Here is a 12,646-nt window from a genome sequence, read left to right on the forward strand (position 1 = left end):
TTGCTTGGGGGTGGGCTGTAAGAGAACACAGAAAAGGCGGGGGAAAGAAAAAGGATTTCTGCACTCTCTCCAAATATTAGAAGTTACCCTTCTACTTCTTGGGTCAGACCCGAAGGCTTCTGGCACTCCTGGTCTACACCCCAGTACTCACTTCTAGGTTTCCAATGTGTTGAATTCAGGCTGGGGGATACGAGAGGGAGGAAAATGATAAGACTCATTCATCACTGGTTCAGTGGTACTTCAAATTCTAGTCTTCTTGCCCAACCCACCTGCTATTTTCTTTTCAGAGTCCTCCAACAGATGCTCTGTGCATTCATAGCTGTACTCAGTGGAAGAGCCATGGTGGAGCATGCTTCTTCATCTTTATCTGGAACCAGCCCCATCACTACTTTTAATGTAAGAAAGAAGAATGAAATATTTTGACTTTCTTCTCATGCTATCATAAATTTTAACTGTAGAACTAGAGGAATATTTTCTGTTTTAAAAATAATAATACTGGGCTTCCCTGGTGGCGCAGTGGTTGAGAGTCTGCCTGCCGATGCAGGGGACACGGGTTCGTGCCCCGGTCTGGGAAGATCCAGCATGCCATGGAGCGGCTGGGCCCGTGAGCCATGGCCGCTGAGCCTGCGCGTCCGGAGCCTGTGCTCCGCAATGGGAGAGGCCACAGCAGTGAGAGGCCCGCGTACCACACACAAAAAAAAACAAAAACAAAAAACAGAAATAATACTAAATACTATGATATTGCCACTACCACAACAAGGTATTTTTTACTAAAAGGGGAACAATAAATATTAACTAGGGATTTGGTTTTGTTTCATTTTTAGTAGGCAGAAAGGAGTACCTCTTACTGTCCTTGGGCAATTAATTTCACATTTCACTCATTCTGAATTAGTTTTACATACAGCTGACCCTTGAACAACGCAGGGGTTAGGAGTGCTGACGCTCTATGCAGTAGAAAATCCACATTTAACTTTATAGCCAGCCCTCCATAACTGTAATTCCAACCAACTGCAGATTGTGTATTACTGTATTATGCATTTTTGAAAAAAACTGGCATATAAGTGGATCTGTGCAGTTCAAACCCATGTTGTTCAAGGGTCAACTGTACTTTCAAGACGATTACCATCATATTGTTGTGTTAGATTTTTCTAAGGCTAACAGAAGATATCAACTATAAAATGCTGCCAACACTGCCTCTAATCACTGACTTAGAGCTGTGACTAAGAGATTTTATATTTTTAAGACACAAAGTTGGCAAGCTAGGGAGAAAGGAGAAGCCAGCCCTTTCAACAGAGAACATATGTAGCCAACAACGCTTAATGGGCTCTGTGCTCCAAGGAGAGTGGGTCTTTCCAAGAGAAGAACAAAACCGCTAGCTGTACCTAGAATCTTAATTACTATGATGACTTCATTTGGATTACCTTAGAATAAGCAGCATTTGATCAAATACATCACAAAACAGTTTGCTAAAAATTAGTTCATGGGGAATTCCGTGGCGGTCCAGTGGTTAGGACTTGGGGCTCTCACTGCTGGGGCCCGGGGCTCAATCCCTCGTTGGGGCACTAAGATCTCGCAAGCCAGACATGCAGCCCCCCCACCAAAAAAAGTCCATGAAAGTGTGATTATAGTATCCAGAAATACTTCCTAATAAAAGAAAAAAAATCAGAGTATACAGCATTGCGATTTTCAGAATACATAATTTGGTGTTTTATTATTCATATGGTCTTTAAGAGATTCAATACTTTCACCCACCACCAATTAGTTCTCTTAGTAATTTTATTTTGTGTAGATACAAATAAACATGTTTTAGATTTAAGGATTTCAGTTTCCCCCACCACATAAGAACACTCCCCATGGGGACAATCTTGTTTTACCTCACCTGCCAAAAATGGCATTTGATAATAGACATAGCTCGGTAGAAAAGGCAAACGTTACTTATAAGTAACTATTCAATTACAATTATGAGAAAACTTAAGAGCTGGCTACTTATACCCAGTCCCCTGAAAAATAACAATCATAACAATAATAGTAATAATAGCTACCGTTTATTGAGCTTTACTGTGTTCCAGGTACTGTGCTAAGGGCTTAAAGGGGATTATGCCATTTAATCCTCAAAGCCCTATGAATACTACTGTCAGCCCAACTTCCAGAGAAGAAAATGGAGGCTTAGAGAAGTACTGTCTCAAAAGCCACAGAACTGGGGAACAGTGGAGCCAAGATTGCAACGCAGGCAGTCTGCCTTGGAACCCCTGCTCTTAATCACTGCTGCAAGCTACAAGGACTCAAAGAACTCAAACAGAAGTCCCCCCCATTCCCAGTTATCTTCATAAAATAGTGTTAAAAAGTGAAAGATGTAAATGAAAAAGAAAAAGGCCATAAAAACCTCTGGTTATCCTACTATGGGGGGAAAACACCAAAACCCAAAAAACCCTATACTATTTGATGTTACTTTTCTTTTTTTTTTTTTTTTTGCGGTACGCAGGCCTCTCACTGTTGTGGCCTCTCCTGTTGCGGAGCACAGGCTCCGGACACGCAGGCTCAGCGGCCATGCCTCACGGGCCTAGCTGCTCCACGGCATGTGGGATCTTCCCAGACCGGGGCACGAACCCACGTCCCCTGCATCGGCAGGCGGACTCTCAACGACTGCGCCACCAGGGACGCCCTAACGTTACTTTTCTTAATCAAGAAAACAAAATGCCATAGCATACAGCTCAGAGAAAGTCATATAATAAAAGTACCAAGAAACAAAATAAATAAAAATGTATATATAGCATCATTAGGCTCACTTTAGTCTAAATAAATATAGAATATCCCAGTCAAGAAATAAGTAATTCTTGAGAAGTTAAAAACTTAAAGAGAAACAATATATCTTCATGTAATATTTTATTTACTGATCTCTCTGAAACATGCCAAAATTCATATGGCTAATGGAACTTTCCATGTTAAAACGGTGGTCAACACAACAAATCCCTAACAAAAAATATTTTAATGTAAGAATCAACATGTGAACATTATATTCAGGTGGTAAAACTCAGGTTACAAATATAAGATAAATATCAAATAATATCATACTTCTGATTTAATGGAGAACAGTTGTGAGAGTCATGCTTAACACCTTGGTTAAGTAATGAGAGAAATGGGTTGGGGTGTCAGAGAGGTATGCAAAAATTTAACAGTTCAAATAATCCTTAGCCCTTCTGAGAAAATATAGATGGCAAATATGTGGCAAATATTCCTGTAATATGGTGGTTTCGATCCATTAGTGAGCATTCTGTTCATGCATTTAAAGTAACAGCAGACGTTTCTAGGCATGAAAATTAGATTCAAAGTTAGTCTTTGCTCAACAAGTTAATGATACTATGAATCCCTTATATTTAAAAATATAGTTTAAATTTGTAAAGTTTAAGGTAAAGCATACTTGTTTTCATAGTTATCTTTAGATATAATTGAGACTACACTACCATATATAATCAGCTATACTGCTGTGCACAGTTAATTCCAGTTACCGTATTTTATATTTGCTGGTCATCAACAGCACAAAATTAATGCTCCAAAAGAAATACATCAATCCAGCAAAATGGTTCCATTTAATTTTTCTTTTAAAGACAGATTAACTAAATTTAAGGAATAACTGGCTTTTCTTGATATCTCATTTTCAAATTACTGATACAAACTTACCAGAGAGTAATTATTTATTTTGCCTAACATCAAACAATCTGCAAAAAGTTTCCAAGATAGAGCCATTCCTTGTTCCATTTCCAAAAATAAATAAAAGTTTTTTAACTGAAAGCATTTACAGTCCTAGCTCTCTAAAGTAAACATTAAAAAATAAAGTACAAAAAATGATCTCTTGGCTTCTGAATAGCCCACTTAGTTACATAAAGTATTTTCTGTCCCAACACTTTCTCAAATTCAAAAGATATTTACTTCCTAGGAACATGACAGTCTTCATTCCAAACCATTCAGTCTGTTTCCATGGCAACACTGCGGGATTCCTTGGCCACCATAAGTCGCATTAGTTGACTGTGGAATTTCTCAATCTTCTTTACATCTTGAGCTTGGTCTGTTCTATACACCAAACACTGTCAGAAATTTTAAAAGCACACATTAACTATGTAAAACTAGATTATCAATGACGTAGCAAACGTATGCTTGGATAAAATTTTGAGTCTTTTCCTACCGCTGTTTTGCTCTACTTCCTCTGGAGGTCATACTAAAGAAATTACATTCAAGTTTCCAAGTCCCCAACAATTACATTCCTTAAGTTTAGTATTTATAATATTTCAAATGCCACTGCTGTGGTTAAAAAACAAACAACTCTATTAGAAGCTTCTCAAAAATGACCAGTTGAATAACGTATTCAAATTCTGCCATGGTCTGATGAGAAGACTTCAAGATTGGAATTAGATATTTTCTCCCTGGGATCTGGTCATAAATGATTGAGTTACAGTGGGAAAAGCATATAAATCTTAGGATCCCTTTCTCTATTTGTGAAATGGGAGGGGGGGAGGGTTAATGATAATTTAAAAAAAATCTGGAATCCCTTGCTTACTGCTGGTTGCTACCTAAATCAAACGAGATAAATCTATTCAACCTTGATTTTCTGACATTACTTATAATTTTTAAACCAAACCAAATTCTTCCTTGCTATAAATTCAATTCTTCATTAGATACTTAAGATCTGTTTATCGCTGGCCATAAAACCATTTGTTCTAGAATCTTCAAAATTATCCAATTTAAGCTGGCAGTCTTTTTTTCATCTTGTAACACTGATCCATTTTTCTTTAGCGCATCTTAGATTCACGTGAGTTTTAAACAATGGGAACTTCATGATCCTACAGTAATATTCATCAACTTAAGTACTTTGGATTCAACCCCATCATGCCCAACTGATCTGAATTCATACAGCCTTTAATTCACTTGCTTAAAAAAATTTTATCCACGCATTGTACAAATTTGTCTAACAATTTTGTAAAGCGGCCATAACCATCTCCACCGTTTCAATTTTAGTATATGTTCTGTAGAAGAAAAAATACCTTCTCACTACAGTTTAGTGAGAAGAACAAACACCTTCTCATTAAAATACACAGAAAGATTTTAGGTCCACAGAAGACAATATTATAAATCAGTCATGGCACTGGAAAAAAATGATGCATAAATGGGACTATAAAAAAGTCAAAGCTCCATGACGATAATAATGAAGTCTAAGATGAGTTTTGTGAAGGAATTATTAGCCATTAAAATGAATTACTGAAGTATACAAACTTTTCTTTAAGAATCATTAGAAAACAAATTTTTATGTTGGAGTTGATTCATATATTTACTGTTTAGGAGGATGGGTTTGATTGTATCTTTGGTCCCTTCTAGACATGGAGTAGTTCTCAGTAGTTTTAAGAAAGGAGACAAAAAGTATTTTTCATATTTAGATCTTGTCACAGGAATCATCAATTTTAAATAAAGTTCTTTCCAATACTGCTTACCATGAATCCTTTAACTATATTGAATCATTACCAGAGGCAAAAAGTCATCATCTGGAGATAAAGCCTCTTGTATTGAATTCAATTCTGCATTTTCCTCTATTTTTAAAGCAGGATATACCAACTTCTCTTCAGTAGATACGTCTATTCACTCTGCGACAATCATAAGTAAACTTTTTCTCAGTGTGAATGCTCGAGATTCAAGTATACATTTACTGAATCTACTAAGTGCAGGCACTAGTGCTAGGCACTTCCACATATTTCATTTACATTCCACAACAACCCAACTGCGTAAGCAGACTATCACTGTGGCACTTCGTAGACAAGAAAATTATGGCCCCCAAAGCCAAAACTTTTGGCCTGAACTTTCCCCAGGATGAAATGCTGGTAGATGGCTAAGCTTAGGATTCAGATCTCTTGAATCTAGGTTTAGCACAACAGAGCTCAATTTATTCTTCCTTTTCCACATTTTCACAGTTACTTCACCAAACTCAATTGGTTCTTGGAAGACATGGTAATCATTAAAAGATCTGACTTCACACAACCTCACAATGGAACCCTGAACAAAAATATAGTAAAATATATGACCAAAAAGTCATTTTTAAAGTCACTATTAAATTTTTTAAAGAATTAATCCATTAAAAAAAAGTGTTTGCTAAGTACCCTCTGGGTCAGGACACCATGCTAGTCACTACAAATACTGGTAAGAATATTAGTGATCTATCTTTATTTTGAAGCTCACAATCTAATAAGACAATTGTGACACAGCACAAAAAGAGGCAGAAATAAAAGTAAGAGATGAAGCAATCCTTTTGAGCTGGGTTTTGAAAGATAAGCAGCAGGTTTGTCACATTGGGGCAGGGGTAGGATTCAATATTACAGAGATGGAAACAGACTGTTCAAAAGCACAGAGGCTGGGCTTCCCTGGTGGCGCAGTGGTTGAGAATCCGCCTGCCGATGCAGGGGACACGGGTTCGTGCCCCGGTCCAGGAAGATCCCACATGCCGCGGAGCGGCTGGGCCCGTGAGCCATGGCTGCTGAGCCTGTGCGTCCAGAGCCTGTGCTCCACAGTGGGAGAGGCCACAACAGTGAGAGGCCCGTGTGCCGCAAAAAAAAAAAAAAAAAAAAAAGCGCAGAGGCCTAAGACATCATGGCATATGAAAGGAGCCCTTAAGTAACACTGAAAAACGAAGATTAGACAGGATATGCGGGTGGAATTTACATTATGAGTGATGAGAAGCCACTAAAGATTTTTTTTTGGCCACTAAAGATTTTTAAGCAGGGTAGTAACAACCAAATTTGCATTTTTAGAAATCACTCCGGCAGGGCAGCATAGGACGACTAAAGGATGAACTGGAAGCAGGGACACAGTTAGAGCCTATTCTACTAGTCCAGGTGAGTGACATTGAGTCCTTAAAGTTAAGAAGTTAGCAGTCAAGATGGAGAGTTCATGGCAGAAAATGAGACGAGGGAGCTTGAATCAATAATTCACAAATGCCCAGCAAAATGTATGGAACTTATCGGAGGATCAAAATACAAGTTTTTCAAATGAAGGAATAGTTAATGTGAGAATGAGGGAAAGGAAGGGACCAAAGATGATCCCCAGGTTTCTGAGCAAGTAACAGAGAAAAAAACAGGAAGAGCCAGTTTGATAAGATATGATGAGTTCCATTCTAGACAGGCTAATGTTAACGAGTAGAGGAGGCAGGATGCTCAACTTAGAGCTAGTCAGGAAGCCAAAAGAAAAATATGACCTAAAGGTACAAAATTGGAAACAGACAGATACAGGCAGTACTGGACTTAATGGGTTGGTCCAGAAGTGGTATGAAAAGATCAAGAACAGAATCCTGGAGAAACCAATATTTATGGGGGCACATCAGTGGAATAATTAGCAAAGAAGAATGAAACAGAAAAACAAGATAAAACGGAGCACAGATGCCAAAATAATAATTTCTACAAGAAGTGGTTTTCTCAGAAGCAGCCAGGAGGTCACATAAAATATGAACTGCTGAGGCTACTGGGTTTGAAAATAAAGGGGCTGCTGCTGAGCTCTCACCAAGAGCAGTCTGAGTGGAAGACTTCATGCAGAAACCAGATGGCAGAGGGGTAAGGAATGAATGGGGTGTGAGGAACAGACAGTGAGCAGACAGGGAAGGTCAGAAATACAATTACAGAGCCTATAACTTGTGTTCAAATCCATTATTTACTTCTCACACACGTATAAAGAAACCTTCACTCCTCATATCCACTTTTGGTCTCTACGTTCCTCTTGCTTAGGGTCCGAAGACAGCAGTTATTAAACTACACTTAACATACTGCATTAATGAAGTAAGTTGAATTATCTTTCCAAGTGCCTATAAAAATTGCTTCCAGGGGCTAATGGCAGACTCTGGGAGGGCTCACGCCAAGGAGTACTTCCCAGAACTTCTACTGCCAGTGTCCTTGTTCCCATGGTGAGCCACAGCCACCGCCCGCCTCTGCAGGAGACCCTCCAACACTAGCAGGTTGGGAAGCCCGACGTGGGGCTGAGAACCTTCACTCCAGTGGGTGGACTTCTGTGAGGGAATAACTGAATTGTTAAGGTTAAGATCCAAGGATGAAACAGAGAATTTGCTTCATGTTCTGACACTGAATGAAGTCTTCACTATGCACCATATCAACTCCCAAGCTTTGTTCTGTGAAGCACTGTGGTTCAAAAAGATAGTAATAGAGCCGTGTGGACGAAAAGGCTCTTGGTGCTCCAGCCAGGAGTCAGTGCTGTGCCTCTGAGGTGGGAGAGCTGGTCCACAAGAGACCTCCTAGCTCCAAGTAATATCAAACGGCAAAAATCTCCCAGAGATCTCCATCTCAACACCAACACCCAGCTTCACTCAACAACCAGCAAGCTACAGTTCTGGATACCCTATGCCAAACAACTAGCAAGACAGGAACACAACTCCACCCATTAGCAGAGAGGCTGCCTAAAATCATAGTAAGTCCACAGACACCCCAAAACACACCACCAGATGTGGACCTGCCCACCAGAAAGACAAGATCCAACCTCATCCACCAGAACACAGGCACTAATCCCCTCCACCAGGAAGCCTACACAACCCACTGAACCAACTTTAGCCACTGGGGACAGACACCAAAAACAATGGGAACTACGAACCTGCAGCCTGCAAAAAGGAGACCCCAAACACAGTAAGCTAAGCAAAATGAGAAGACAGAAAAACACACAGCAGACGAAGGAGCAAGATAAAAATTCACCAGACCTAACAAATGAAGAGGAAATAGGTAGTCTACCTGAAAAAGAATTCAGAATAATGATAGTAAAGATGATCCAAAATCTTGGAAAGAGAATAGACAAAATGCAAGAAACATTTAACAGACCTAGAAGAACTAAAGATGAAACAAGCAACAATGAACAACACAATAAATGAAATTTAAAATGCTCTAGAAGGGATCAATAGCAGAATAACTGAGGCAGAAGAACGGATAAGTGACCTGGAAGATAAAATAATGGAAATAACTACTGCAGAGCAAAATAAAGAAAAAAGAGTGAAAAGAACTGAGGACAGTCTCAGAGACCTCTGGGACAACATTAAACCCACCAACATTCGAATTATAGGGGCCCCATAAGAAGAAGAGAAAAAGAAAGGGACTGAGAAAGTAGTTGAAGAGATTATAGTTGAAAACTTCCCTAATATGGGAAAGGAAATAGTTAATCAAGTCCAGGAACCACAGAGAGTCCCATACAGGATAAATCCAAGGAGAAACATACCAAGACACATATTAATCAAACTGTCAAAAATTAAATACAAAGAAAACATATTAAAAGCAGCAAGGGAAAAACAACAAATAACACACAAGGGAATCCCCATAAGGTTAACAGCTGATCTTTCAGCAGAAACTGTGCAAGCCAGAAGGGAGTGGCAGGACATATTTAAAGTGATGAATGAGGAAAACCTACAACCAAGATTACTCTACCCAGTAAGGATCTCATTCAGATTTGATGGACAAATTAAAACCTCTAGAGACAAGCAAAAGCTGAGAGAGTTCAGCACCACCAAACCAGCTTTACAACAAATGCTAAAGGAAGGAACTTCTCTAGGCAAGAAACACAAGAGAAGGAAAAGACCTACAATAACAAACCCAAAACAATTAAGAAAATGGGAATAGGAACATACATATCGATAATTACCTTAAATGTAAATGGATTAAATGCTCCCACCAAAAGACACAGATTGGCTGAATGGATACAAAAACAAGACCCATATATATGCTGTCTACAAGAGACCCACTTCAGACCTAGGGACACATACAGACTGAAAGTGAGGGGATGGAAAACGATATTCCATGTAAATGGAAACCAAAAGAAAGCTGGAGTAGCAATTCTCATATCAGTCAAAATAGACTTTAAAATAAAGACTATTAGAAGAGACAAAGAAGGACACTACATAATGATCAAGGGATCGATCCAAGAAGAAGATATAACAATTGTAAATATTTATGCACCCAACACAGGAGCAACTCAATACATAAGGCAAATACTAACAGCCATAAAAGGGGAAATCGACACTAACACATTCATAGTAGGGGACTTTAACACCCCACTTTCACCAATGGACAGATCATCCAAAATGAAAATAAATAAGGAAACACAAGCTTTAAATGATACATTAAACAAGATGGACTTACTTGATATTTATAGGACATTCCATCCAAAAACAACAGAATACACATTTTTCTCAAGTGCTCATGGAACATTCTCCAGGATAGATCATATCTTGGGTCACAAATCAAGCCTTGGTAAATTTAAGAAAATTGAAATCGTATCAAGTATCTTTTCCGACAACAACGCTATGAGACTAGATATCAATTACATGAAAAGATCTGTAAAAGATACAAACACATGGAGGCTAAACAATACAATACTTAATAACGAAGTGATCACTGAAGAAATCAAAGAGGAAATTTAAAAAATACCTAGAAACAAATGACAATGGAGACACGATGACCCAAAATCTATGGGATGCAGCAAAAGCAGTTCTAAGAGGGAAGTTTATAGCAATACAATCCTACCTTAAGAAACAGGAAACATCTCTAATAAACAACCTAACCTTGAACCTAAAGCAATTAGAGAAAGAAGAACAAAAAAACCCCAAAGTTAGCAGAAGGAAAGAAATCATAAAGATCAGATCAGAAATAAATGAAAAAGAAATGAAGGAAACGATAGCAAAGATCAATAAAACTAAAAGCTCGTTCTTTGAGAAGATAAACAAAATTGATAAACCATTAGCCAGACTCATCAAGAAAAAAAGGGAGAAGACTCAAATCAATAGAATTAGAAATGAAAAAGGAGAATAACTGACACTGCAGAAACACAAAAGATCATGAGAGATTACTACAAGCAAATCTATGCCAATAAAACGGACAACCTGGAAGAAATGGACAAATTCTTAGAAATGCACAACCTGCCGAGACTGAGCCAGGAATAAATAGAAAATATGAACAGACCAATCACAATCACTGAAATTGAAACTGTGATTAAAAATCTTCCAACAAAAGCCCAGGACCAGATGGCTTCACAGGTGAATTCTATCAAACATTTAGAGAAGAGCTAACACCTATCCTTCTCAAACTCTTCCAAAATAAAGCAGAGGGAGGAACACTCCCAAACTCATTCTATGAGGCCACCATCACCCTGATACCAAAACCAGACAAGGATGTCACAAAGAAAGAAAACTAAAGGCCAGTATCACTGATGAACATAGATGCAAAAATCTTCAACAAAATACTAGCAAACAGAATCCAAGAGCACATTAAAAGGATCATACACCATGATCAAGTGGGGTTTATTCCAGCAACGCAAGGATTCTTCGGTATACGCAAATCAATGTGATACTAACAAACTGAAGGAGAAAAACCATATGATCATCTCAATAGATGCAGAGAAAGCTTTTGGCAAAATTCAGCACCCATTCATGATAAAAACCCTGCAGAAAGTAGGCACACAGGGAACTTTCCTCAACATAATAAAGGCCATATACGACAAACCCACAGCCAACATCATCCTCAATGGTGAAAAACTGAAAGCATTTCCACTAAGATCAGAAACAAGACAAGGTTGCCCGCTCTCACCACTCTTATTCAACACAGTTTTGGAAGTTTTAGCCACAGCAATCAGAGAAGAAAAGGAAATAAAAGGAATCCAAATCGGAAAAGAAGAAGTAAAGCTGTCACTGTTTGAAGATGACATGATACTATACATAGAAAATCCTAAAGATGCTACCAGAAAACTACTAGAGCTAATCAATGAATTTGATAAAGTAGCAGGATACAAAATTAATGCACACAAATCTCTGGCATTCCTATACACTAATGATGAAAAATCTGAAAGTGAAATCAAAAAAACACTCCCATTTACCATTGCAACAAAAAGAATAAAATATCTAGGAATAAACCTACCTAAGGAGACAAAAGACCTGTATGCAGAAAACTAGAAGACACTGATAAAAGAAATTAAAGATGATACAAATAGATGGAGAGATATACCATGTTCTTGGATTGGAAGAATCAACATTGTGAAAATGACTCTACTACCCAAAGCAATCTACAGATTCAATGCAATCCCTATCAAACTACCACTGGCATTTTTCTCAGAACTAGAACAAAAAAAATCACAATTTGTATGGAAACACAAAAGACCCCGAATAGCCAAAGCAACCTTGAGAACGAAAAACGGAGCTGGAAGAATCAGGCTCCCTGACTTTAGACTATACTACAAAGCTACAGTAATCAAGACAGTATGGTACTGGCACAAAAACAGAAATCGAGATCAAGGGAACAGCATAGAAAGCCCAGAGATAAACCCACACACATATGGTCACCTTATCTTTGATAAAGGAGGCAGGAATGTATAGTGGAGAAAGGACAGCCTCTTCAATAAGTGGTGCTGGGAAAACTGGACAGGTACATGTAAAAGTATGAGATTAGAACACTCCCTAACACCATACACAAAAATAAACTCAAAATGGATTAAAGACCTAAATGTAAGGCCAGACACTTTCAAACTCTTAGAGGAAAACATAGGCAGAACACTCTGACATAAATCATAGCAAGATCCTTTTTGACCCACCTCCTAGAGAAATGGAAATAAAAACAAAAATAAACAAACGGGACCTAAT

General features: G+C 38.3%; 2 protein-coding genes across 3 annotated transcripts in view; both read right to left on the bottom strand.

Moving 5' to 3' along the window:
* EPHX1 (epoxide hydrolase 1) overlaps window positions 1-367 on the bottom strand; it is a 57,972-nt gene extending 57,605 nt beyond the window's left edge. Inside the window, exon 1 of the mRNA XM_067729614.1 lies at window positions 270-367. The gene's annotated coding sequence lies outside the window, so the exon portion shown is untranslated. The remainder of the gene's footprint in view (window positions 1-269) is intronic.
* A 2,499-nt stretch (window positions 368-2,866) lies between these two features.
* The window catches only part of SRP9 (signal recognition particle 9), a 15,536-nt gene continuing 5,756 nt past the window's right edge, over window positions 2,867-12,646 (bottom strand). The window contains exons 3-4 of one of the 2 annotated variants that reach the window (XM_067729619.1): window positions 3,928-4,082; window positions 2,867-3,304 (exon numbers count right to left, since the gene is read on the bottom strand). In XM_067729619.1, coding sequence (XP_067585720.1) covers window positions 3,963-4,082 — 120 coding nt within the window. In that variant the 3' untranslated portion in view covers window positions 2,867-3,304; window positions 3,928-3,962. Of the gene's footprint in view, window positions 4,083-12,646 lie in introns of both variants that reach the window. The other variant, XM_067729617.1, reaches the window with a different exon arrangement.

Source organism: Pseudorca crassidens, chromosome 2, assembly GCF_039906515.1.
Source record: "Pseudorca crassidens isolate mPseCra1 chromosome 2, mPseCra1.hap1, whole genome shotgun sequence".
Taxonomy (NCBI): domain Eukaryota; kingdom Metazoa; phylum Chordata; class Mammalia; order Artiodactyla; family Delphinidae; genus Pseudorca; species Pseudorca crassidens.